We start from the raw sequence: 27,992 nt of genomic DNA, 5'->3' as shown, positions 1-27,992 counted from the left end.
ACGTCATCCGCGTCATCCCGTGTTACAGTGCAACTACCGGCTAATCATTGACATACATTCAAAGTAATTCAGGACAGCTTCTCATCAGTTCACAAGGTCAGATATAAAGTCAGGATGTATTTCTTACATACCACACAAAGACAGACATAAATAGACCATTTCGAACGGTAAAAGACAGACAAACATTGGTTAAATATGATATTTCTCTCATACCACGTAGTTAGCATTAAGCTAGCGTTAGCCTACAGGATGTGACTGAACATTTAGTGAACTCAAAATCTGGTAATAATGCCAGGTATGGATGTTGGATGTATGGATAATGTTAGAAAAAGAGTTTTCTCTGGGGTATAGTATGGTCAGCAACAGGAAGTATCCGAGTGACACCAGACTGACATCAGCTGACGGTGTGGATTTCAGAGGACAGACGCAGGTCAGAAGTGACCACCCCAAACACTGTCCACGTCAAATAAACAGCTGGTACCACGTGGTTCCGCTAAAATAAGGAGTTAAGCAAATGGTTGTGACTGAAGCAAAATATGAATCCACGTTGAGGTGGAAAGAGCTCTGTTTGGCGCTACACCTGTTTTAATTCCTGCAGGTGTTACTTCTGTCACTGAGCAGCTGACAGTGTTAAAAATAAAGGTTAAGAACAAATTAATTTCTTAGACAGCACAGTTAAAGTGAGCCCAAACAGTTGATATCTGACATCTGTATTTACTGCAAAACTGTAACTTCAAGTGTGTTGTTTCTTTTCTCCCACACCAGCCACTCAGGTCAAGATTTAGAAATGAGTCTGGACAGGTAGGCACATATTTATATAATATATGTGAGATTTCATTTCTGCCTTTACTATGTTATTTGTGCAAAGTCTGTGTTGCCAACCATGAACCTAATTTTCATCTTTGTCTATTAAACTTTGAGTGGTACATGACAAAACGTAACCTTCTATCATCCAGTTGCAATATGAATGTTCTCTTGGTGCGTCATCCTTGTTGTTTGACTGCATCCTGAATATCTAAGTGCTTCCTCGTCATTTCATTAACCTACTTCCAAAGTTTAGAAGTAGGTTAATAGGATGACAAGTAGAGCGAGATTGGTTTAGAATCTAAACCAATCTCATTGCACTTTTCATGCAATTCAACACCCATGGTCAGGAACAGGAAGTGCAACAAGTTGACGTTAATACAGCTTGAACTGACATGAGACAAATAGTTTTTCAGCAAACCAACAGTTAAACTGATTTGGGATGAATAGATGTCGAAAAATGTGCATCATGTGATCAGTTACTTAGACAGTGCACATGTGAAAATAATTTTAACAAGAAATGGAACCTCGTAATTTTTTTCCCTTCATTAAAATAGCAGTGTCATATTATTGATTTTAACATTATGTTTTTTTTTATGTAGAATCTACATGGACTACAATGCCACTACCCCTCTGGATTCAGAAGTTATCCAGGCCATCACTGAAGCTCTTCAAGAAGCCTGGGGAAACCCAAGTAGCACTTATGTAGCAGGTTATTATTATTTGAAGCTTCTTCAAGTAAAAACTATTTTGTTTGGAATGGAAATTCAGTGTCTTTATGCATGGAGCTTAATGTGTGTTCTATTGTTTGTGCACTTTAAACATGTTTTCTGTCATCTGACTTTTCATATTCCTAAGGTGTCATTTTTAATCTGCTTATGAAACCCCTGGACAGTAATAGGTTTGAGCATGCAGACATACTTTTGCTCAGAATTGCTTTTATTTCTAGGTTCCAAGGCCAAGGCCATCATTAATGAGTCCAGAGAAAATGTGGCAAGAATGGTTGGAGGTAAAGCAGAGGACATTATTTTCACCTCAGGTGGAACAGAGGTAACACAGCTGAAGAGTGTGTTTTCAGTGATAAAAATACTTTTGTAAATGTTAATCAGTGTGCAGACTCATCCAGAGATTACAGCAGTATCCTGTTCTTTCAGGCCAATAACATGGTGTTCCACACTGCTGTCGAGCACTTCAGGAGAAACTGCAAAGCAGCAGAGCAGGGAACAGGGCATGGAAATGGATGCAGTGGCCTTCCTCACATTATCACCTCTAATGTGGAACATGACTCAGTCAAACTAGCAGCAGAGCACCTGCAAAGAGAGGGCAAAGCAGGTACAAGATACTCCTGCACAGTTTTTATTCAAGGCATCATGTTTTTAATAAAAATATGTTCTGCCATTTTCTCTCAGTCTCTCTCAGTTGTAATCTTAAAGACCCACTGTGTTTTTGTCACAGATGTGACATTTGTGCCTGTGTCTAAGGTAACAGCCCGTGTGGAGGTGGAGGATATCGTTGCTGCGCTGCGTCCCAACACTTGTCTCATTTCCATCATGCTTGCCAACAATGAGACAGGAGTAATCATGGTAAGAGGAGGAGGCTTATAAAACTGAAGGCTTCCACCTGCAGTATTTTTACGCTGCATTGAAACCTTAGAATTTTACCCCTGAAAGAGTTAGTGTGATATGCCTAATCTTTTTTTCCCTGATTTGTATGATTCCTGGAGTCAATTTAGACCTTTTAATGAAAGCCTAGATCTAACTGACAGTCTTCAGATTGAAAAGTCTAAAAGTATCTTCTGTAAAAAGGTGTTTAGTACTTTACTATCTAAAAGGTTCAATATAAAGAATTTGTTGGTGTTAACAAACTGCCTTCGTGAGATAAAGACTGTCCCATTATTTTGATTTATGATAACTGCCTGTACACTGATTTTTATGTAGAGATCTTGAGTTGTTTTTTTGTTTGTTTGTTTTTTCTGCAAATTTCTTTATTCCCACAATGCAGTCTTCAGTATCTGTGTTTTGCTTCTCTGCTGCAGCAAGCATGAACAACCTTAGAAAGCTTAGAAACAGAGTTAGCAAACATCAACAAAGGACTGGCTCCCAACACATAATACACAAATTTCACATACAAAGTCAATGTAAATTAAGACTTTTTTAAACAGAAAAAGTTTTACTTTTAGAGTGAACTTTGAAAGTCACAAGATTTGTTGCCCAGAAATTAAGGTGAATTACTAAAAAAAAAAAAAAACCCTCCCCCTTCTACGTTTTCAGTGATTTCTACTCTTTCTAAAATTTTTTTGGTGACGTCGTATCCCACAAACCACAGATTATGACCTGTGTTTTTGTCTTTCTTGTCAGTTGGCCTTTTTTTTTTTTTTACTATGTAGAGCCAATTCTAAAAAACTCTTCCTCTTGACAGCCGGTACAAGAGATCTGCAACAGAGTGAGGTCTCTCAACAAGCAGCGTCAGCAGGTCCGGGTCTTGCTTCACACTGACGCTGCCCAGGCTCTGGGGAAAATCAGAGTCGACATTCATGAACTGGGAGTGGATTACCTTACCATTGTGGGACACAAGGTCGGGAGTCAGTTTTGCAAAACAACCTGATATCACATTATAGAAATAAAATGATAATAATGTTAATGATAGGTTTTGTTGAATTTGTAGTTCTATGCTCCACGGATTGGTGCGTTGTATGTGAACAGTCCTGGAATGAAAACACCTTTGTATCCAATGCTGTTTGGAGGAGGACAGGAGAGAAACTTCAGACCAGGGTAAAGCTGTCATCTAATGTATCATTACTGTGTATACTAACATCACAGTCCTGCAGACCTAAACATATGGATATGCTTTCTGTCTTTGTCTTTACATTTTAGCACAGAAAACACACCAATGATTGCCGGTCTGGGAAAGGTATGCTTCCTGTTTGGGGAACTGAGACCGAGACATTTTCACTAACTAACAGTTTGTGAAAATGTCTGGGAGCACTTTACATGACCACTTGGTATTGATTTGGCAATTGTGAGATATCAATTTAACTGAAAAGAACTAATAAATAAGGCCTCATTTCTATTTATTGTAAAGAAGCTGCCTCGGATGATTATATATTCATCCAAATACAGCATTTTGAGCTTTTTTTTTTCTGAACTGTAATGTAAAGTACAGTAGAGGATTTTTGATCATATGTGTAGGAGCTTATTCTGAATATTATTTGACCCCTAATGAGTTGTCTTTCTGATTTAATATTCTAGGGTTAAAATTATGTTAAAGCAACTCAGTATTCAGTACTGTTACTTGAATAAGTATTGCCAAAGCAGAATTGCTCAGTTACTGTAGAACAACTTATGATATCTTATTAGAACCTTTTATCCCTTCCTCTAAATAGGATAAAAGTTGGGCCCTGTTCTTCCTAATGTCCCTTTGTTGCATCCACCTTGTTGTCATTTCTTTGCTACTGTTTCCATCAAATAGACAGACAGACATTAAATATGTATAATATTTATAATATAATATATAGATTACAATAGTCTGCATGATCAGTTTGTTGCTTTTAAAAGTGACTTAACATTTCAGAAATACATTATAATAACTGGATGTGGACATATATATGGATATGGTCAACATTTCATAGCTGATTTTATAGGTCCTTTTATGTATCAAGCAGTCTTTATTGTGTTACCACATCATGACATTATATTATCGGTAATTCTCACCTCTATCTTTGATCATTATTTTAAGTGTTCTAAGCAGCCAGAGGGTTGTAAATCACACCAAACATGCCATCTGTTCTCATGTGTGTTAGGCCGCAGAGCTGGTAACGTCTAATCTGTCAGAATACGAGAGTCAGATGCAAAGTACCAAACTTTACTTGGAAGAACGACTGCAGGTAAGGCTAATTTCATCCAGAGAGTCTTCCTTCATCATTATTCTGGTAGTTTTGTATGCTAATACCATCATTTGCAGTGTGATTTTGATGATTAAACATTTAGTAGTAAATTATCTGTGTGATTTTCTTTTCAGGCTGTCTTCAAAGACAAGCTCCACTTCAACAGCCACTACCCCGGCTCTGATATCCTCCCTAACACATGTAATGTGTCCATCCTGGGTCCAACATTACAAGGTGATGTCATGACTCTTCCGCCTCTGTCCGATGTCTGTTTTGGCCCGTTACTCCAAACAGCATCCTCTAACCCTACACCAAAGCTTGTCAGAGGCAGTTCATGACCTCTACAGGGCGATTTGTAAACAACAAAGGCTGTGAATGATTAATATCTCTCTGTCCTGCTTTAGGCTGGAGGGTATTGTCCAACTGTAAGAGGCTTTTGGCTAGTGTTGGTGCTGCCTGCCACTCAGACAGTGGAAACAGGTAAAAGAGCCTCTCTTTCACCTGTTATTCCTTTGTCCACACAGCATAATGATCGCAGCATACATTACACAATTTCCCTGTATTGTTTCCATCCATCAGGCCTTCACATATCCTTCTGAACTGCGGCGTCCCGTCAGAGGTGGCTGCTAACGCTTTGAGGTTGAGTGTGGGCAGGGGGACGACCAAAGCAGATGTGGATGCTGTTGTGGTGGACTTGAGGGACACTGTGAAACTGCTGGAAGAAATGAACTGATGGACTTCAGATGCATAACTTAAAGTAAATTTCTAGGTCAAATAAGGACAAACAGGGTTAGAAATGCATTACCTTGTGTTTTTGGTTTTTTTTTAACATTAAGGGATCAGTTTGCAATTTGTGGGGTTGTGTGAGGTACTTCTTCATAGTCAGTGCATTACTTATTAGCAAATAAATGATGCACTGCATACATGTGTTTTATCCAAATCACCTAAAAGAAGTATACACTATGTTTATAATATTTTTACTGCTTTACTTTCCATTATAATATTTTCTTCAAAGCTTAAAATCTATCAGACACTTTGACAAATACCACAATTATAAAGTACATCAGTTGTGACTGTCAGTGGGTTTTTAAGGCCAGTATAATAATAGTAGTTTGGACAATGAAGTGGGTAGGTGATTAAATGACTGATGTTAATCACAATATTTAGAAAATGAACAATCTTTATTAGAAAGTGGCAAATTGTTAAAAGGAATATCTATGTCAAAAATACCTAAATCAATCAATCAATCAGTAAATTGACACCAGTTTAAAGATTCAGGGTGTAATACTTAGTGTTTTCTAGTGTTTACCTGTGATGAACTGAATACATTTTGCCTACAATGGCCACTAAAATGTAATATTTTTGTTTGGTTTTGTCTTCTTAGGACCTTTTAAGTGCATAATAGCACCACACTTTGATGGACTTGGTAAAGTTACTAGTTCTAGTTGAGAAACTTGATATTATAATGGCAGGAACAGAGCTTGTCTACATTTTGTCTAGTGAAAGGTGGCTCTTCCTTTTGTTGTGTAAGAGTATTTGCCCACTTGGAATGGTGATGGGATACAATGGTGTCCTCAGGATCCAAATACCACAGGTACATACAGTCATTTAAATGTCCCTTTGGTGCCGTTTATTTTGTCAACCTCCTCCTTGAAGCACTCCTCAAAGACACCAGACTTGCTTAACAAAAAAACTGCCTAGACTAATTTGTTTTTTAGTCAGACAGTAATGCAGAAATCTAAATGGTGCTTCTGTGATGTAAAAGTACTGTTTTTGTCAAGAGAGTCTACTGGCAGTGAAAGAGCACTTCAGGACTTTAATTAGAAGTGAAAATATTCTGAATATATCATACACTTAACTGATAAGATTGTTTGGGTGGGTTTTTCTTAAGTGACTAAAACTATTTTTTCTGCTAGCTCTGTCCACAGCAGTATATCACTTACCTTCATATCTGCTTCACCAAACCAGGGCTATGCTGACCACCATCTCCTGCTGGAGATACATACACTGACTATGGGCTTGTACCTCAAATGACCCCACTTTAACTGATGCAAAGTTAACGCTTTAACTGATCATGTAAAATGGATGAAATATTTAATATAAATAATAAAACAGAAGTGACTTCTAATGTATGATGTTATGAAGATGAATTTACTCAGCTTCCATTACGTAATGTGAGCAGCCAATCAACTAATTGTGTTACAGTATGATATAAAATATTTACATGCACTTTAAATATTTTTTACCAATCACTTGGCAGATTTAGGTTTTAATCTAATGTGTTGATTGGCTGATTAGTCATCGTCAGCGAGTTTTAAAAATAATAGTAGTGCTAAAACTGAAGCTCATTGTAATCCAGCATTGCCTTGGCCCTAACTTCTCCCATTACTTAAGTTTCCGTGCTGCCTCAGCTCCCATCTCCACTGAAGCGTGGGTGCGTGTGCCAGCATATGGTCACTGCCACACAAAGGCGAGCAGGAGGCCACGAGTTGTGCGCCTCCACCCGTCTTTCATTACCTTTCTATCTCGCTGGCTCTGACCCCTCCTCTCTCCTCTCCGCAAGAGCCATGCTGGCCAGCTGGCTGCTGCTCCGGTGTCGCTTTTCCTTGGCTGAGGGAGGAGGCAATGAGTGCATGAGTTTTTGTTATTGTATGAGAGATTGTCAGTGATGGTAACCTGCTGGAATTCAAAGAGCTCCAGGGTGCCTTTTCTGTGTGCCATATCTTACCTGTAGCTGCCAGGTATGGTGCTTCATCGGGCTATCCAGGCTGCTCGAGCGGGCGATGTTGCCACCCTGAAGGAACTGGCATCTTCTGGTCACCTTTCATCATCCATCACTGATATTCAAGGTGCAGGCCCAGTGCACCATGCAGCCAGGTGTGGACGTGTTGAGAGCCTGCAGTACCTGGTGAGCGAACTGGGTCTGGCAGCTGATGCCCGAGCTTTAAACCGGGCAACACCAGCACATGATGCAGCAGCTACTGGTCACATCCGGGAGCTGCAATGGCTGGTTGACCAAGGAGGTTGCAACACTGAGGTAAGTTTATCTACTGTGAACAATCTAGGTGGAGGGAGAAACCTGCTCTGAGAGCTCAAATGCCTTGGAGACATGCCACATATCCAGCTTTTCTTCTAATTTCAGCTGTGTGGGAGTGTAAATTCAGGTTTTAGATGGTCATCTAACTGATCCCAGAGTGCAGTTACGTCACTGCAGTTGTAAAAGGTGCTGTGCATTACCTTTTCAGATGTATTACCAGCTCATTACATCATATAGTATTGACTTACTTGGTATCCATTAGTAATTTGTAGCAAGTGTAATTATGTCCAGATGCTTAAGGTTGCTCCTAGTGAAAGTAGCTGTGAAAGTCTCCCTACATCTCTTTTTTTCCTTAAGTAATGATTACATTTGCAAGATACTGCTTACTGTGGAACCTTTGTTCTGCCACTGCGGTGAAAAGAAAAAGACCCAGTAATTTTCTCAAAATAACGAATTATTATCTCAAAAGAATAACTTACTATTTCTATGTAAGATACTTAATCAAATAATGAAAGCTGACATTTAGATTTTGATTATCTTGATATACTAAATTTACTTTAGATTGGATTATTTATTTCCAATAATGATAGTAAGAATATGATAAATAATAAATCAAGAAAAGACAAGTTTCCATTCTCAAGATGTGATTAAATCAGTATTGACATCCATAATATTACATGTCTGAAAGGTATCAGGAACATGTGTAAAGTTACATGGTACTACCTATTTTTCTAATCCTTAATAACTCAACTGAACACTGTTATGTTTATCGTATTCACACCTAAAATGAGCAGGTGGGTCTCCACAAAACAAATAAATAATAATAAACAGTGACATTAATATTTTATGATACTGCATCATTATTAATTTGTAGGATCTATTTTTTTAATCACAGTGGCAGAATCTTCCTTCTTTAGATGATGTTATAGAATAATCAAGTTTGTATCATATGTTCCACTATTCTTATTCATCCTGGTAAGAAATTCTACAAACTCTAAAGTCATTTGTGTCTATATCTGAATCCATCCATGTGGCTGACTGCAGGATAAAGATGCTTCTGGTGCCACTGCGCTTCACCTTGCGGCTCGGTTCGGTTGTGTGGACGTCATCAAGTGGCTGCTCTCAGTCGGAGGAGTGGCCCAGGTGGAGACGAACTGCGGAGCTGTACCCGCTCACTACGCTGCAGCCAACGGGGACCTCACCTGTTTAAAACTATTGGTTGAGCCGGCACCAGGGTGAGTTCACAACTCCCAATTTCACTGGAGCCACTCCCAACTGGTGTTTGAGGATATACCGAAATATCTAAATAGTTTGTTCATTACACTAATACTCACTGGTACTGCTTAGATCCATGTATTACTGTTCAGGTAAGTATATCATATGTTGTATTGGTACCTGGCTAAGAAGCTTAATCTGCTGCTTGCCATTTGTTCTTGTCCCAATTTGCATACTAGTAGGCGTTTTTAGCCTTTCTCATCAAGATTCCGCCGTCTGCTAAGGTTACTATCAGGTATGCCTGATAACAGTTCTCAGAGAATTAAAAGTAGAAAAAAACCCCCAAACTTTTTATACAGTCTATGCATTCAGTACAAGTCAACATCAAATGCAGTTCCACATGTTGACCAGAAGTTAAAAAGAGCACAAATTTGTATTAGAGTGGACAGTATGACACAAATGTTGCATGTGAATAAAGGTCAAATAACAGAAATAATAAAATAAGCCGTTACTTTAAATTGGGAGTCAAATAATACTTAACTTACATACTCACTTCTTAAAAGCCCGGCTACAATGGATTATTTTATGGTTCAACAATCACAACCCCATTAGAGTCTTCTGTTACTTCTGACAATCTGGTTATACATAACAACACATGCACAGCCATGAGGGCACCGCATTTTATTTATAACAGCACTAACAAAAAAACAGGTTTTTATCATGCCTAAGCAACTTCAGGTGTTTTGGAACACCCAATAACACCCATCCTGCATCTTCATGCTACAAATTTAGCTATGTAATAATTCAAACAGGCACAGAAGTCCAAGGTTTTCATCCAGTTGTTCATGGTTTCAAGCTGGTTTCATGGACTCAAGCTGGGTTCATTCATCCACCCTTCTCTGCACTATAGATACTGTCTTTCTACACATCCATAGAAATATCACCTCCTCCAACTCATTAACCTCTTACTAAACTAAACAAAAATAATATTCTTGTATGTAGGTGTGATTGTTCATGTATAGTTTGTTTATTCATCTAAATTTGTGAATTTCAGCCGTTAAAGTGGGTGTTGTAATCACAAGTACTGTCCGTGTCATGTTTGCACAGAAGTACAGATGCATTGTTCCATATAAATGATTAAATCTGATGCAAGTTTCCCGCCTGAGCTACTTTTCACATTCTCATGTCCACCTCAGCATCCACCCAAAGGCTATGAGTCTAACCTCCCCACAGGGTTCTCACACTTCCTGCATGAATATCAATGAGGTGAGAGCCCCGACACAGACCTTTGCTGTTACATATTCATCATTCACATAATCAAGTCCAAGTGAGTTGTTATTAGTCTGCCTTTATCCAGAGGAAGAGTCATGTGAGATGTTAATCCCACTAGCGAATCCCATCTCTTCTTTTAAACCTGAGACAGTGTTATTTAGGAATGGACCAGATACAGGCACAGTAGGTACAGGCTTTACTTCATTTCCATGTTACTAGAGAGTATGACACATGACAGGCTCTGGCCGTCACATGTGACAACCAGTCACCTGTAAATAATACATGTAAAGGCTCTGTCGATCACATATCAACCCCCAGTCGGCTGAAGAACTGTATTACGTCAGAATACAGTAAAGCAGCCATTCTATGGAACATACCTGTTGACTTTCTTAGAAATAAGGCCTGAAACAGTTGTTTTTGTATTTACTGGCTCAGTAAAGTCTCCCTGAAGGTAATAATTCGTAATTTGAAGGAAGGGATTTTGTATACATCTTACTGATGTTTTTTATTCCTATTCCTATTTTCTTGATGTTAACTTAATTTCAACCTGAGTGAACGTAATGTGCCTTCCTTTACACAGGAGTAGAACATTATGTTGCATGATCATACAATACATAGAAACATGCATTTATATGAAAAATAATTAACTTACAGGTTCAACGCTGATGTTGCACTGGGCAGCTATTGATGATATGTCTCCAAATGTCACACACTGGTAACCTACTCATGTGTATGTTGAATCGGGGTCCAGGTGTGTGAACCGACAGACGGGCCTTGGTGCTACTCCACTGTATCTGGCCTGCCAGGAGGGTCACCTGCATGTGGTCGAGTATCTGGTGAAGGACTGTGGGGCTGATGTCCACCTGAGGGCCTACGACGGCATGACATGCCTGCATGCCGCTTCCCACATGGGACATAAAGCTGTGGTGGTGTGGCTGGTCAGTGGAGAATCTCCTGTAACATTATGCTTCTCGAGTGTTTCCTAAAGTCATTCATCACTAGTGTCATGAATCCCAAACCCTCAGGTGACCTGCACTGATGTCAGCCTGTCGTGCCAGGACAGAGACGGTGCCACGGCTCTGCACTTTGCTGCCAGCAGGGGGCACTATTGTATCTTGGAGCGCCTGCTTCATGTGGGTTCAAAGGTCATGAAGGATTACTGGGGAGGAACCCCACTTCATGATGCTGCAGAGAATGGAGAGCTGGAGGTTGAAAATGATTTTTATACAAAATGTCAGTCATTATAGCTTGTGAAAGTTTCATTACTTTTTTATTTTAGGTTAGTCTTTTAATTTGTTGTTTCAGTTTTAGTCAGATTTACTAGTACATAACAGTTGTAGTTTGATTTTTATTTTGAGGAACTGACAAGTTTCAGTTTACATGTATTTTTTGCTTTTTAGTGTTTGTGAGGAAAGTCTTTATTTAAAGAAGCTGATAGGGGTAATATAAAAGAATGCATACCACCAAACATGTTTTACAGAACTATTTATAAAAGGTCTCCAACTGTGCAAAACCATTTTGTTGTTGAACACCATTAAGAATCAACAAAGGTGGTTTTAGCTGCAATTGTTTGTCTTGTTGCATTATTTATTGTTGTTTCCATTTCATTTTTATTTGAGTTAATACAATAATTTTTTTATTGCTAGTTGTAGTTGCCATGTTACTCTTAGTTAACTATAGTAATGCTGCAGACTACACACATAAGTCAGCACTGGTGCATGTAACCGTATGTTGCTTGATTTACTGATATGATCTTGTTTGTTTCTTCAGTGCTGTAAAATCCTGTTGGCCAATCAAGCCAATCCCTCTGAGCAGGATATTGATGGGTTCACAGCAGCAGACCTGGCAGAGTACAACGGACACTACGATTGTGCCAGATATCTCCGTGCCATGGAGAAGAATGTAAGCTCTCCGTCTCACTTACAGCACATTCTCATTAGCACACTTTCCTGCTTTGTGTCCTGTGTGTGTCCAGCTGTTTACCTTGGCACAAAAATCAAAGCATAAAAGCAGAATATGGTCAAAACCAAACATCTGGAACATCTTGGAATGCTGGTGAATCATCTTTTTCTTAATTTGTGACACATATTTAATTCAAGTGAAGCATGTCCTTCTCCAGAGCTGTGTTCCTCTTCAACTAATTGTGCTGCTCTTAGTTTGAAGTGGAGGATGATGGTGTTCTAATAAGGCATTACAAGCTATGATGCGTGAGTAGCAGAGGAGATGTCTCTTCTCAGTTTGCCACTGAGGACTCTCTGAGATTAACTCTTTTGTGCGGTAAACACGACACTCAATAATTCACACTTAATGTGATTGATAAATATTTTAGTGTCAACACCTTGTTTGCACTGCTGCCCATGTCAGAGGTCAGTAAGGTAAAAACTGGCCCTTATTTGAGGTTACATTAGTTTTTGTTTACTCTTGCAGTTTGGTTTTTGTTTCAGTTTGGTTTTGGTTTAACATAAATATTTTTTAGCTCTGTATTTTTTAGTGGTAATTATCCACCATTATCCCCTCATGTAAAAAGCCCTCAACAGACATTTGAGCCCTAGCTTAAACAAGGACATTTTGCTTTTTTACTGTTCACCATAGGAGAGGGTGAGGTAAGGAGTATTCATTTGGTTGAAATCTGCAAATTCACCACAAGATGCCACTAAATCACACACTGACTAACAAAATATTCTCACAGTGAGTTCTTATTTCCTTCTTAATTTTAACCAAGGGAGGATTACAGTCAGTCATACTGATACTTGAAGTCCTGGGATTTTAAGTTGGAAAATAGAATACTTTTAAGTGGAAGGGCGCACTGGGACTGCTCTGTCAGCAGACTTGTTGAACCTTAAAGGCTCACAGCTGCACACCTGCAGGTTGTTGTTGTTTCTGCGTATCACACTTCACTTGCTGCTTACAGTGCAGACTCCACAGCAGTATACACAGAGTAAAGAAAGCTGTCTGCAAAAGAAACCATGAATTAGTCAGCAGAGATGAGCAGCACTCATACTTGAAGAGGATGATGATTGGGAGCTGGTGAGGCGTAGCCGCTGAGCTCCCTTCAGAAATAATCCTCCATCCACAATGGAGGAGCTAATTAGCGCAGGGGCTGCTACTACATCGAACGCAGCCGGAGCCGCGGCCAGCTAAGGGCCTATCAGTTACCCCTCTCCAGCGGCTCAGGTGGAAGGCCCAGGGGCTGAGCCCGTTATGAGATCCACAAGCTTAAGTTTCAGCGTTTTCACCATTCTGATGCCTGGAACTGGCAACCCTATCCCTCTGTGGACTTTGGAGAGCAGGATGTCACTGGCTTCAAACACCAGTTTGATTGTATGTCATGTTTTTTTCCAGTCTTGGAAGTGCTATGATTGTCACCTCTGGATACAGTGTAATGTTGGTAGCAGACATAATGGTGTATTATGTTTCTTGGCAATGAATACGGTAGACACACAAACAGAGGGTTGATGTGAACAAAAGGGTCATCTGATAGAGTACTTAAAATAGTACTTAATTGATTTAAATCCCTCTAATAATTGAAGAAAAGACGATGTAATGCACATGATGAGTTGTACAAGACATGCCTTAATTACATTTCTGGTGGCGTGGCACGTTTGCGTAGATCGTGGGTCTCAGTGGTTCTTAAGTGTCAGTCAGATAATCTCATTTCCGAGTAACGACCTAAATGAACTGGGACGTTGACCGGAGAACTGCGTAGCTGGCCTCTTCACATGTTTGGACCTCTCACAACGAGGTCAGCCATTCGTCGCTGTGGACCGCTCTTCCTCATCTCACATCTCAGCAACAGCTGCAATCAAATAAACATTTGTTTGGCGGAGATGTTTGCTTCACACACATTTGTGGCTTTTTCCTCCTCATCTGCAGCGATCAGGCCAAAGATACTGTTGTTTGAGAGTATTATTTTTAGAATGCCTTTCCCATTCATCACTGTGTTTTTTTAGGACACAGTCTAAACTTCCTCCTTGTTTTTTACTAAAAGAAGCAAAACACATGCTATAGAAGGTTGCTGCACTAGTACCTCCTCAAAGCTACAATATGTAACATTTCCGACTAGGCCTATGTTATATATTTAGCTAGACTGCATCACATGTTCCCAATGTTCAAAAGATTTGCAAAAATTCTGAAACTTTGTTTAATTAAATACCACGTTTCATTTGGTCGCCTGTCAGTGACATTATATCCCCTTTCTTAATGTTCGCATTTGGTATTACCTGCAGCTAATGCAATAGAATAAAAATTTTATGATGTGAATATACACCACTATATTACAATGTTATGTAAATACAACATTAAAGGTACAATATCGTTGCTGTTTGGCAGAAACCTCTTATGTTCAAAATGGTTATTTTTCAGGAAACTGGATAAATGATGTATATTCTAAATAAATGAATGCAGTTAAGAGATGTAGCCACAAGCCATTTTTAACACTTTTCATTGGTTAAATATTTTTGAAATTGTCAGGCCAACGTGAAGACTGACCATTAGAATCGTTTTATGACCAAAAAAAAGACTAAAAATGGACTTATTAAGTTTCCACCTGACAGCAACAATATGTAAAATATACTCATGCTGTGTAACTGTATTCCAATCACCTCGTAATCACTGCACAGGGTTTTCAGTCATATTAAGTACTTTTCCAAACCATAAGGAGAAAAAATGTTCATTTCAATGGGACAAAGGGAGCTCTGAACACTGTAGGTCACAAGTGAACAGTGGTTTATATGTTCACTGGAGGCTGAGAAGTAATATCATCCATCAATCATAGATGGAGCAAAAAAACTTGTAAAGGAAAACCTCAAAGCTATTGTTTACCCTATAATTACCCAGCTAGCAAGTTAATCCACCACTAGTTTGTGACAAGCTGCATTCGTTTAAATAATATATGATTTGTAATGGTATCGATTTTTGTTTCTACATGTTGTAGAATCTTTTATAACAGGTACTATTTAGGTAGTGTTTATGTATACACATCAAACACATGGAGGAAGTGATGTCTGTGTTGTTGACTTTACTGGATTTTCTGAATGCAGGAATTTTATTCAGGGAATATCTATGAGATCTGTGAGTAGGGAGTAGGGAGTATCGGTCATGTACAATATAGAATTCAGCTTGTTTTGTTACAGGAGTTGGTTATTTGTTGACATTAGCGAATACGAGTTTATATCGTGCACAGTTGCTGCTGTAGAGGAGCAGAAAATAGGCATTGAGGTGCTCAGGAGCAAACATAAACATAACTCTTGGATTTGCTGAAAATCTGATCCTACAGATTAGAAATGGTTGGTGTTATGTTCAGGAAAAGGGGCCATTTTTTCAGCTGTGTCGCAATCTGTACATATGTCGGAAATAAAAAAGACTCATGCATTTCTTCCCATATCTTATTTATTTTTACCTTTAATACATGACCTTTTCTCTTTGTACCTATTTCCTGACTGATTCACTTCAGATGGTGAAAACAGCTATGATCTCACCCTACTTTTCAATGTCATCTACTACTTTTACCACTACCATTTTTTTTTTTACCATTTTCTTGAGACCCCCAGCCCCAGAAACTACATACCGTGTGTTTAACATAACAAATCAAAACCATCACCTGAGAGCAATGTTTGTAAGTATCTCCACCTTCCTTCAGTATTGAGCTCTAAATTCCTTTTCACATTTATGTTTAATATTTTATGGCTAAAAGTGGCTAGGTGGATTAGCAGATTATTTCACTCATAACGTGTGTTAGTGCCTGCAATCATTGTAGTTAGATTTTCCACATTACCAGTCAAACCTGTCACTTTAAGCTCACGTGTTCACCTTTTCTTTCCACTGTCGCACTTTACGATTGGTCTCAGGTGGATTTAACCCCCTAAAAAATGCTTGATGAATTAATTTCCTCTCTGGTCCGAAGTGGAAAAAAGCACCTGGTGGCACTGGGATAAAATGTCTGTTTTCCAGCTGCTTTGACAACTCTTCCGCTGATACCTCCCCTTCGTGCAGCAACATGGCAATTGGTTTGTCCATCCATGCATTAGTGACATTACCGGCCACCCTATCCTGTCCCTTAATTATTAACAGCATTCTCCGATCAGAGTTTATTGTTTATTGCCCGACGGCCCTTGGCCACAGGCAGAGAGATGCTGATGATGGTGTCAAACAAGTGGTCGGTGATCTTAAGATAGTGTCTTGTTCTCAACACTGAGCGGCTTCCCCGGCTACCTGGCTCCTGGAGTTTCACTGTACGGTGAAGTCGCGCCGATGTGCACTGACAGAATTGTCTAAGGTCAGTACATTTTACAGTGGTTTTTTGGATCACTTTGACTATTATTTGTGCATTTTGTGCTGCCTCTTCTTATTCTGATTACATTTTATTTCCGTAAGTTTTAGAAAGAAGTCCAATTGACTAATTATTGTATTTAAATGAAAGGAAAGTTTTGTTATTGCTGTAAGTATAGCAGATGGTTTGGCAGTGTTTTACCTTTTTTCTGATTAGTTCTAGCCTCTTACGGTTAGCTGTGACTAATATTCCAGCTCATGTCTCACATTATGAGCTTACTGTATTTTGTCATTGTTGATTTTTACAATTTGGTAATGGGATTTTTTAATTTACTTCTCGGACCTTGCACTGTTGGACACAGTCTGGGGTTGATAGATATTGTAATTTGTCTTGTTGAGATTCAAAAAAGCTTTTTCCGTGCCTGTCATCTGCTAGCCTCACAAACATTTACCTCTGTGTAGGAAACCTGAGAGTATTTTAACATGTGAGTGGACATGTATTTACACTACAGTGTTCTCTGTGTATAATGTATACCTGCTGTGTACATCAGTGTTGCAATTTATCACAAGAAGAAGGTGAACGTTTCACATGGAAGCCGGTTGTTTTAATGATTGATTCCAGAGTGCAGAATTACACGACATGTTTCTTAAATGCACAGGTTTCTAAAAGTCTTCTTTAAAGTCTCTTACAGCTCGACCCACAGGGACTGCAGATTACCAGTGTTGCATGTCTGACAATGACACAGCACTGAGTAGCTGTTTCTTAACTCTTGGCTCCTAATCTGTTGTGATCGGGATCTTTGTGGTGTTTGATAGAGGGAGAGTAGATCCAGGCCAAAACAGGGTTAGGCTATCTATATGTGCGTGGCAGCTGTGATGGGGTGCTGATGAAAACCAAATGCTCCTGACCACTGGGTCTAATTAAACTCACACACACACGAGGACCAGTTGGTCGGAGCTTTTAGGACGTTGAACTGTTACGAGAAGGGTCACAGAGGAATCGGAACACCCCTTTCCCCCTTGTCCCAGCCCCCTGTTTATCTGTTTATGGATTGCACAACTTCGGGGAAGTTTATTCCTGCGCCTGAGCAGTGTCACAGCATATTTCGTGCTGTTTGACATCAAAGTGCCGTGTGAGAGGAAATGGCAGGGACCACCTCATGGACACAAAGCACAACAGCATGCAGCAGCATATTAGGCCTCTTTGATGTTTTGGTTACTAATAATGTCCTTGGAGAGCTGAATTTGATATGCATTCTGCATGGAGTGCATTAGGACGACCCAGGTTCATTAAAGGGGATCTAAATGTTTCCATACATCCGACGTCCTCCTTAGAGTGGTGTGAAAATTTGCCAGTAAATTCAGGCTTGATTACTATCTTGGTTTGTTCTTTCTGTCACAGACAGTCATCCGCATTTGAATGTTAAGCACTTAAAACTAGACATTTAATCTAGTAGTGTTTGATTGCTTGAACAACCAAATGTACATTCTTTCACGTCCTAAAGAAAACAAAGCCAATTTACCTCTTACTTCTGTATTTGTAATTCCTAATGTGCACTCATTCATGTGTTTGGTAGTAGTTATGAACCCACCAGAATAGGGCTGTGTGATGTATTGAATTAGATTAAATTGAGTTTTTGTTTTTGCAAAATCAAGATAAGTTTTTCCTCTGCTATCACTCACACATCAGTCAGTGAAGACAACAAAAGTATATCAAAGAAAGGTTGTCATGTTACCTGAGAGATGTGGAAACGATTTGGTTTTGTAAGGTCTGATGTTTATTAGAACTGAAAGAAGCAGAACCACGGAACTTATTACAGAACTCAAATGAAAGCAAAAAAAAGATAATGATGAAAATAAGATAGAAGCAAGTGAATAACACTGAAAAAAAAAACAAAACTCAGAATTAAGTTTCTGGCCAGTTATCACCAAGCCCTCCTGCAAATCTGCTACAATCTTCCATCTACCTGGAAAAGTGTCTGCCTTGTGAGATTAGAAGTCTTATAACTTGGACAGCAAATTAAAGAGGAACAACTTCCATCACATGACTTTTGACTTAAAGGAAACTGCTGGGATTTTTTTTATACAGGGTCTAAAATGTGTTTGTCCTATGATGGGGAAAAAAAGTGCAAAAATACCCAAAATGTATTAGCCCTAGCAGAATTTTTGTAGGTCCTTAAAAAGTCTAAAAATTAGTCTTCTGTATTTCAGACTTTTAAATGTACAAAACCTTGATTTGGAAAACTTCTGCGGATCGGTCTGAAACAACACTACAAAATTAAAAACTAATACAGAATGGATAATCCCTAATGCCCACTGTGCAACCTCTAGGATTTAATGTAAATAATGACGTTCTAAAAACCATCTTTCTATTGCTGTTTATCTAATGTAGGTAAATTCAAGTTCAACCAGATCTGGAACATTACAACCTTTGTTTGATTAGATTAGAAACGTAAATGTTTCATAATATTCACTCTTTTTTTGACATTATGTGTGTGAAATAAGTTATGAATTGCATACAATAATGGTCCAAAAGGGGTCTTAAACATTTGACCGTTAACATGTAATTTTGGGACATAAGTTGTGAATTACTTCATAGAGGTCTGAAAATGTTTTAATTTACATTTATTAAAGAAGAATAAACTCTTCTTGTCTCTGCTTTTACCATGTCTACTTAAATAATGGTCTGAACTTTCATACCATGCATCTGATATTTGCAGACTCCTTGTGCTGATAATCCCATCGAGGTAATCACTCCAGAGGTGGAAGAGGTGAAGATCAAACCAGCTGTGTCATTGCAGCAGCGCAGCAGGGAGGATTACTACGGGAGCCTCAGTGACACATGCAGGGACACTGACAGCAATAACACACCCATGGATAGTTTAAAGGTAGCTTGGTTTTCCAACATTTCTTCCATTGTTCACATTTCCTATGAAAATTCAAAACAATTGTGTGTCTGTATTTTTCCAAATTAGCAACCTGAGACCGAGGAGTCCCCTCAGGCGAGACACCCCCAGGCCCCTCCTGTACCTACTTCTGCTGCATCCACAACTGCAGTCACTAACAGAATAGAGCAGATTCAAATCGCAGCATCTGGTGAGAAAAAAGATTTGTTTTACCCAAGAAAAGCAGTAAATGTCATTTTAATCTTTTAACATCCTCCCTTTTCATGGAATTTTCAATTAAGGTTAAGATCAGCAGTAGTACTAGTACTAAATACATGTATTAGACATCATATGGAAGGAAACATCCTGTTGTTTCGTTGTTTAGCATATGAATAAAACACAAGTGAAACTGAAGTACTGTGCAAAAGTCTTTCGCCGCTATTTGTTGTTTTTCAAGATTATAACGACCATACATATGAATTTCTCAATCTCTGCAACCAGATACAAAGGAACGTAGCAAATATGTGAACAGCTTTAAGAATTTCCAAAAAATGTGAAAAGTAGAGAAGTTATATGGGATCATCTGGACTAGTCAAAATAAGGAAGATCTGAAGGAAACATGGCATAATATACCACACGATGAATACAGAAAACTTAACAGTGTTGTATAGTAACAAAGTAATAATACTTCACTACTGTACTCAAGTATGTTTTGGGAGAATTCATACCTTATTGAGTATTTTTTGATTCTGTTTACTTTCACTTTTACTTCAACTACATTCCTAACTCAATTGCATACTTTTACTTTGATACACTTTTAATACACAGTATCGTTACTCGTTACAAAAAATAAATTCAAGGAAATTTGGTGTTTTCACCACTGAGGTTACTAGTGACTGCAACAAAGCCAGGAAGATGATTTGTTGTTGGGCCTAATTATGCGGTGCACAAATGTAATGCAGCAATCTGTTGATGTGAGCAGCAGCGTAATATTCCAAATTCTGACTGCCTTTGGTTGTTATTAACCTTTTCATGCATGAATTATGAGAGCCTTAATCAAGATTTTTTTCCGGAGTGTTTTTATTCCTCTTTCGGCATGAAAAAAATAAAAAATAAAAACAATGCAATTGATTTTTTATGAACCTATTTTTCATGGAATTACAAAAATGTTCACTCAGCTGGATACCATGCATTTAATTTTGGAAGCAAGGAAACATGTATTTACTGATATACTACATGAAAACTATGAAATAAAAACATTTTTAATGCTGGTAATCTGATGTTTTCTCACAGTTTAACATACCTGCATGGAGATAGTATGCAAAAAAAAAACACCAAACAAGCAACTTTTGTTTAAAAAAACAAACAAAACAAAACTGTTTATTTCAGTCTTGTAACAATTAGCTTTTTTTTTTACACTCAAACATGTTACTGCAGATCAGGTTTATCTAGAACAGCAAAGTTACAGTAATGGTATGAATTGCAGCGTATGGGATGATGCACAAAACAACAAATCCATAAATATACAAGAAAACACCTTTGATCTGCTGTCCACTGTAGTGACCACTATGCATGAAAGGGTTAATATTTACTTGTACTTTTACTTTCATTACTTGAGTACATTTAATTGTAGATTGCTTGATATACTTAAATACAGTAAATACACTATACTTAAATACTTTAACCTGAGTAGCATTTCAGTTGGTGACTTGAACTTCTACCAAAGTAATTTTTTGCTAGGGTACCTGTACTTCTAGTCAAGTGCAACTTTCCAGTACTTTCTACAACACTGAAACTTAAACACTATCAACCCACGAGAGATCAAAATGTAAGAAGTACAAACACAGGTCACACTAAATGCTCTTTGTAAGTCTTCATGAAGAAATAGAAAAATAAATACGAAAAAACTACAAACCTAAATGTGGCCCAAGATTTTTGCCCAGTAATGTATATTTGTTGATCCTAATCCACAAAATGGTCCAATACTCCAAGGAATAAAGTGTGTATTTATTAAACTACACAGAGCCTGCTTATGATTTATTTTGCAGTTATTAAAGGTTTTAATCAGCCCAAACCAGCTGGGGGGGAGAAACCCGTCTCTGCTGATAAGAAGGGTCCTCCAGATGGAATCCTGCTGGGAGAAAAAAAACTTATTGGCGACATGAAATCCATTACATCTCTAAAGCAATCGGGGTTATCAGGAGTCTTCACTGGACAAGCAGTAAGTAAGCACAATAAGCCTCCACATTTCCTTTGTCTGCTTCTCTTTTTATAGCTGATGATTACTTTGTCTTTTGTTCTGCAGAATAAGATGGTGGTCCTGCCCACTGAGGAGGCCAATCTGTCCGATATCGACTACCTGGTGCCCACTCACGATGAGAGAGGCCGTCCCATTGCTGAGTGGAAGAGGCAAGTCATGGTGAGACAGCTGCAGGCCAGGCTGCTGGACGAGGAGGATCAGAGGAGGAAGGTACAGTCTTTTTGGAATACATTATTTTTAACCCTCTGGTATCCCGTCCAAGGCCCTTATTAAGCACCAAGTGTACCTTTTTTGGCACACTTGTGGAATAATGGCAAAAAAATTTTCATACAGTTTGTTTTTAATTCTTTTGCACTTTTTTTCTATTTCATCAACTTGAGCCGTAAATAAAAATACCAAATACTCAATAACTGTCACATTTTTAAACCCTTTAAATGCCGTGTTTGTAAGGTGAACAAACCATTTTTTGGATGCAAAAAAAACACAAAAAATTATTTTTTTTCAATACACTACATAAAAAGTGGATCACATATTATTTGATTTTTGCAGCCTGGCATATGTCAATGATTAACTCCAACATCGGTTAATTTGCATTATTATTTTTGGCGCTAGGTCAAATGTTCAAAAATACTAGCATTTCTCACCAAGTGTGCGTAAAATGCACACCTATAAATCAAACTATGAAATATTATATATTGATTTATTTTTCTGCTCTAATTTGAATTTATTTTTGTAAATCAAGGTCAGCCCTAATCATACATATCAAATGGAAGAAATAGTGCGTTTTAGGCACACTTGGCAGACAGATGCTAGTCTTGTAATTTTCTTTTGTTTACAATGTGAAAATTTTAGTTGGGGGCCAGAATTTTAAAGATCAGCAAAAATGAACAACTTTTGAATTCTAACCTTATTTAAATTGCGAAAAATAATATGAAGTTTTTTAAAATGAAGTGCAAAGTGTGCCTAAAAGGTGCACCCGAATGCCGAAGGGCTAATGTTGAAAAATGTATTTAGTGTGTATTTATCTAAAGCTTCCAAATCTTCCAGTATCATCAACTAATAAACCCTGAACGCATTGTTATTACAACAATTTGTTTTTTCATCCAGTGAGAGTCTGACTGATACTGCACATATTGGATCGATCAAAAGAAGTGGTGGGACTGTTACTGTAAGAGGATGATGTGGCAAAAATAACTGTATAAATTATTGCGGGAAAAAAGATACCTAGTTTGATAAGATTTTCCAAACACAGATGTAGTGTTTTCATTTCAGATAAAGGTCAGCTTTTCGCCACATCATACCTTTTTTTAGAAGCTGCACAAAGCTAAATCTTGTTTTTCTTCCCAGGCAGTATTTAGATTATAGTTATAAAACATTTCACTTGTTTCTGTCTTTAATTACCTTAAGAAGATATTAAAACGTACTTGTGATTTTATTACTGGTTTTAGATAACTGATCGTCACTGCTCTGTTACGTCCAGAATGTCTTCATATACATCACATCACACACAAAGATCAGACAAGGGCCAGTCACCCTTATACCATATGTAAAAGAACTACACAAAGGCAGGGCCTGAAAAAGTCAGAATATTGTTTTAAGAACAGATTTTATCTCAAAACAAGAACAATTGTCCAGCTACAATGAAAAGATTTAATAAACTTTATCTCAATATGTGGGAAAATGTGCTCAGATGTAGCAAATGTTGTTGCTATTGTCCTGAATTATGGCTCTGTGCTCAGGAAATACCTCATAAATCCAGTACAGCTATACTAAAAAGAAGTTATTATGAAGTCTCCTGGTAGCTTACCTTATAGTGGACCATGAATTGTACCTCTGGTTTTGTTTCTTATGTTGTCTTTCCTGTCCCTCTATCTATTTGATAAAAAGCAAAAAGTGACCAAAAACCCAACTGGGATAAGGGGAATTTAGCGCCGTTTATTGTCATAGTGTCATAGATATACAGTAGGAAGCTCAGACTGTTTTTAGTTTAGTAATGGAGTAGGTTAACTCCCAGCACAACACAGAACAACACAGACTTCATGTAAAGCTCAAGAGAAACATTCTTAAATATGTTCTTAGTATCCAGACACATTTTCTGTTTTTACTGTACCTGCATTGCTGTTAGATATGAAGTACTTCCTAAAGGTCTAATCTTACTTCCAGACAATGGCACAAGCATTCAGTAAATTTAAACACATTTTCCTACATATTGAGATAATAATTCTTAAATCTTTGCCAGGCAGACAAGCAAATGTACTTGTTTTAGCCCAACCACAGTCATTTGAACATATCTGTGGATATTTCTTTAGACTCAAGATGTTTTTACTTTTTCTAAAATCTTTGTATGGAAAATTTTCCTGCTCTTTTGGCAGATATTCTCACTAATTTTAAGTAAAGTTACCCCAGTTTTATTGCTTTTTTCCCTTGTTTTTGAGAGGAGTTGGAAATTCCATTGTTTCCTTGTTTCTGTATGAAAGAAATCACTGAACTTGTAACAGGTTGTTAGTGAACTCGTATTTCTGAGGTTTGGATTGTAGTTTTACCATAAAATTTCTCTATTTCTCTCACGCTTAAGCCATTTGAAATTTAGAATATGGCATGCTGCGTGTTTATCTGCCTTCGTTTTTCCTCCTCTCTTACAGGAAAATGGGAACAGATTTGCCAAAGTCAGCTGGAGGTATTCCCAAGCCCACAATGCCATCCTGGGGCCCTCTGGTGAGCTGCTGACTGAGGATGACCTCATCTATCTGGAGCAGCAAATTGCCAACGTCTCCATGCAGAGAAACTGTGAGGGCTATGAGCTGGAGCTTGCTCGCCTCGCCAACGAGCTCAGACACATCCTACCGGCGCCCATCGTCAACATCACGGTCAACACACAGTTCAGAAACTTCCCAAGTCAGATCCCGTTACCGCTGTGGTGCAGTCGCATCTCTGGCATCGTAAAGAGCATGTCGCTGCTCATGAGTAACCTGACCGACCAGCCGTACTGCAAGATGCCCAACACCGAGCTCATCTCAGTGTTCTCTCAGACGTCAGACAGACAGAACTCCACCAGAGGACGCAGGGAGATGATAGAAGATGAAATCCATCAGTTTGGCGTGTCTGTGAGGACTCTAAAGTCTAATTTTGAGACACAGAACTCACCCCTGTCTGATGGTAATGAGGAGCCTGTCACGTTGAATGTGTGCACAGAGCTTGAGCCTACAGTGTCAGACAAACAGCTTAAAGTCTTGAGAGTAGCCCCAGAAACAGACCAGAACAGCGACTCTGGTATTGACTACGACGAAAATATGCCGGACGTACTAGAGACCACCAGCCTCAGAAAGGAGCGCATAGTCGTGTTGTTCTTAGGTCACTGGAAGAAGTCGGCATACACTGTGACTCTAAAGAGTAAAGATGTAGCAGAGAGGAAGAACAGCAGCGGAAACCCGACCATGGGTGACAAAAGTGATTCCGATCGCAGGGGCAGCATGGAGAGCACCCAGTCAAAGATGATGAACAGCTCGCTGGGTCATTTCTTCAAGCAGAGGAGTGCAGTCAACAAGATGCTGGGAAACTGGAGAAACATGATCTCCAGTGTCCCATCCAGGCAGATACGCAGGTACAACCTCTGACATAATGAGTTCCAGCACCATCATCTTATAGAACAGGAAAATATGAGCAAAACTAATATAAAAAGATATATATGAGCTAAAAAATCTCTTTTTTTCCATTGACTGCAGTTCAAGATTAAATTGGATTCCACAAATTCACTGACAAAAACAAGCAACAATATAAAACACAGACACAGAGTTAATATAAATCAGTCCAATTAATAGAGTAGAATGGCCATTAGCCACTGCCCGATGACCTAAAATTGCTATACTTTGCACTTAATATGAATTCAGATACATCACAACACCTCAGTTGATTGTTTCCACTGGTGTGTGTAATTTTTGACTGGTTAATGAACAGTTATGAAATAAGAATTAAGCTCTACATCTGCTCTTCCCTCATTTTATGGAACTTTTGATTTTTACAAATTTTAGGCTGAAGTAAGTCACATTTCTACATTCAAATATCTATAAACATCAAGGCCCATCTTATATTTTGCTGATTTGTGTACTTTTGTGTGTCATTTTAATCAATGTAAGGGACGCCTTGTCAATGGTGTCACATCCCTTTACTAACATTAATACTAAACACAATATCAATACAAATTCAGGTGTGTCTTCATGTTTTCACCTCTATTTTCTCTAAGTTCTTCTAATGAGGAGAGATCATATACTGCTGAGTGTTGATTCTGTCTTGTCTGAGTGACCAATTCAAGCTCTCTCCTTTGACACTTTCTTTTTGTCTCATTTGTGTTGTCACTCATCACCCTGGTAACAAGAAATATGTTGGGAGAAATTTTTCTAGGAGCTTAGTAATGACCACAACATAGTGAGACAGGCCCATTTTCATGTCACGTGGGAGTGTTGTCCTTTTCACAACACCCCGTTATGAACTAGTCAGGAGGAAAACCGTGTTTTTTTCTCTGTTACCACTTAAGTTCTCGATCCAGTGCTTATCAATGCTCTGCTAGAACTTTTTATCTAGAAGAACCCACTATCTGGACATTGGTTATAATTTGTTGCTTCAAATGTAAATGTGAATTCTGCCAGAGTCGATAACAACAGCTATGATCCTACAATACTTCCAAATGTCGTCTGTTACTGAATCTTTTATTGCTTGGACTGAGCGAAGGCAGTTACCATATTAGAGTCATAAATATGTAAATCACAAAATACCGGGTTTAATTACCCAAGAAATATGATAGTTTGTGACTCCCTAAACCTGCGTATGACTTTGGTCACCAATTTTTCATTGAATCTGTAAAACCCAAGTCACAGCCTAAGTATCACGAACCTGTAAGCCTTTCCGTGATTACTCAACCTGAATCTCGCTTCCCACAACGTACGTCACAACAAATTTCCAAAAATGCCCGACTGGCCTACCGGCCCTGTTTGTAAACAAATGGATTGTTTATGGTGGAGTACACTTCAAAATTGTTCACCATGACGGATAAGATTCAGGTGAGTAATCGTGGAAAGGCTTACGGATTCATGATACTTGATTCATGAGGCTTTGACTCGGGTTTTACAGATTTGATGAAAAATCGGTGACGAAAGTTTAATATCGTACATCTACATACACATGTGCATATTGATTTGTTGCGTTTTCAGTTTGTAGTGTGTTACACTGCCCCCAAGTGGACAAAAAATCTATTGTACAGCTTTAAAATGTAACATTTTTGGATGAAAATGAACTTTTTATATAAACCTCCAGTGAGCATTCTATGTATTGCTTTCCACAGGCTTCACAGGCAGCAGGCGCTGTATTCCCCAGAGCAGTTCCTCCCCCGTGTGGACGGAGTGCCAGTAGAGTACGATAAGCTGACCCTGGATCTCTTCATGCTGGGCTACTTTCATATCCTGGAGTTAGAGCTGCCTGTGGATGAACGTAAAATGAGGCATCTGCTGTGCTTCGAGGTGTTCGACCACATTGGGAGCTATCCCTGGGAGATGGTCAGGGACTTCCACAAGGCGGTCATACAGGACATTGAGGCCGGGAACCGAGAGTGGAAGGACGGCTTTGAGGACATTAAAGTAAAGTTCTTTGGAAATGCACCTAGTCAGTCTGAAAGCCCGGCAGAGGTGCAGAAACACAGCCTACCAGAGGTTAGACAGGTCCCTAAAGTCATCGTGCAGACACCCACACCTGACGAGGGGGTGCTCTATAGAGGAACTGACATTTCCAGTTTCAGCAATGAGGAAATTTGTAAATACATTGATCGGAGTTTTGCATTTTGGAAGGAGAAAGAGGCAGAGATTTTTTATTTTGAGTAGTTTCTTTTTAATATTTTTGTATGGTTTGTAGTTAGACGACATTAGGGCTGGGTATCAAAAATAATCTCACTTTCCAAATGTATCATGTATGAATCTTGTCTTTAGAAAACTGTCAGGTGCTCAAAGTCAAAATTCAGTGAGCTTTGTTTACTTGTTCTTTATTCACATATTGTCAAATTTAAATTATTATTTTGTTAATTTTCTATTTTTATTTTGTTAATCCATGAGAAACCACAAGCGTTGCATGTTTGGACTTGTTAAATTTTCCCCAAAAAAGTCTTTTTAGAGTAACATGTTTATATGGAAACAATACAGAGAGATATAGAGGTCTGTAGTAAAACTGGTAACAGGTATCAAATTGATACTGACCCATTTTCTGAATACCCAGCCCTATTACAAATGCCAGAGTGCTTAGTGTACTAGTGTGTTTTCCTGAGAATAAACATCTCTGTTTTGAGGTTATTGAATTTGTTTTGTTTCTTTGATAAGAAAGAATTTGTGG

General features: G+C 38.5%; 2 protein-coding genes across 4 annotated transcripts; both read left to right on the top strand.

The window, feature by feature from the left end:
- Positions 1 to 6,416, top strand: scly (selenocysteine lyase). 2 transcript variants are annotated; one of them, XM_030132230.1, is made up of 13 exons: positions 1 to 96; positions 766 to 801; positions 1,407 to 1,516; positions 1,754 to 1,854; positions 1,959 to 2,136; positions 2,260 to 2,387; positions 3,223 to 3,378; positions 3,469 to 3,575; positions 3,678 to 3,714; positions 4,604 to 4,687; positions 4,822 to 4,921; positions 5,092 to 5,167; positions 5,267 to 6,416. In XM_030132230.1, the coding sequence occupies exons 2-13, from the start codon at positions 788 to 790 to the stop codon at positions 5,418 to 5,420; spliced, it is 1,245 nt and encodes a 414-aa protein (XP_029988090.1). In that variant the 5' UTR covers positions 1 to 96; positions 766 to 787; the 3' UTR covers positions 5,421 to 6,416. The 2 variants fall into 2 exon arrangements, with proteins under 2 accessions (XP_029988090.1, XP_029988091.1); XM_030132231.1 differs by lacking the exon at positions 1 to 96 and adding an exon at positions 234 to 430.
- On the top strand, positions 5,343 to 27,952 carry espnla (espin like a). 2 transcript variants are annotated; one of them, XM_030132227.1, is made up of 12 exons: positions 5,343 to 5,444; positions 7,422 to 7,724; positions 8,769 to 8,959; positions 10,963 to 11,149; positions 11,237 to 11,344; positions 11,982 to 12,113; positions 19,199 to 19,366; positions 19,454 to 19,574; positions 21,412 to 21,584; positions 21,669 to 21,833; positions 24,266 to 25,224; positions 26,959 to 27,952. In XM_030132227.1, the coding sequence occupies exons 2-12, from the start codon at positions 7,431 to 7,433 to the stop codon at positions 27,488 to 27,490; spliced, it is 3,030 nt and encodes a 1,009-aa protein (XP_029988087.1). In that variant the 5' UTR covers positions 5,343 to 5,444; positions 7,422 to 7,430; the 3' UTR covers positions 27,491 to 27,952. The 2 variants fall into 2 exon arrangements, with proteins under 2 accessions (XP_029988087.1, XP_029988086.1); XM_030132226.1 differs by having other exon boundaries at positions 11,237 to 11,419.
- Positions 27,953 to 27,992: the final 40 nt, after the last annotated feature.

The sequence above is a fragment of the Sphaeramia orbicularis genome, chromosome 4, assembly GCF_902148855.1.
Source record: "Sphaeramia orbicularis chromosome 4, fSphaOr1.1, whole genome shotgun sequence".
NCBI lineage: Eukaryota > Metazoa > Chordata > Actinopteri > Kurtiformes > Apogonidae > Sphaeramia > Sphaeramia orbicularis.
The sequence above is the reverse complement of the archived record's forward strand: the minus strand, read 5'-3'. Positions and strand labels throughout refer to the sequence as shown.

Bases quoted from the DNA above. Each gene is read 5' to 3' on its own strand.
- scly (XM_030132230.1), top strand. The intron at 2,388-3,222 runs GTAAGAGGAGGA...TCCTCTTGACAG, and splicing joins ATGAGACAGGAGTAATCATG to CCGGTACAAGAGATCTGCAA. The intron at 3,576-3,677 runs GTAAAGCTGTCA...TTTACATTTTAG, and splicing joins GAGAGAAACTTCAGACCAGG to CACAGAAAACACACCAATGA.
- espnla (XM_030132226.1), top strand. From the start codon at position 7,431: ATGGTGCTTCATCGGGCTATCCAGGCTGCTCGAGCGGGCGATGTTGCC. The intron at 11,420-11,981 runs GTTGAAAATGAT...TTGTTTCTTCAG, and splicing joins CAGAGAATGGAGAGCTGGAG to TGCTGTAAAATCCTGTTGGC. The intron at 12,114-19,198 runs GTAAGCTCTCCG...TGATATTTGCAG, and splicing joins TCCGTGCCATGGAGAAGAAT to ACTCCTTGTGCTGATAATCC.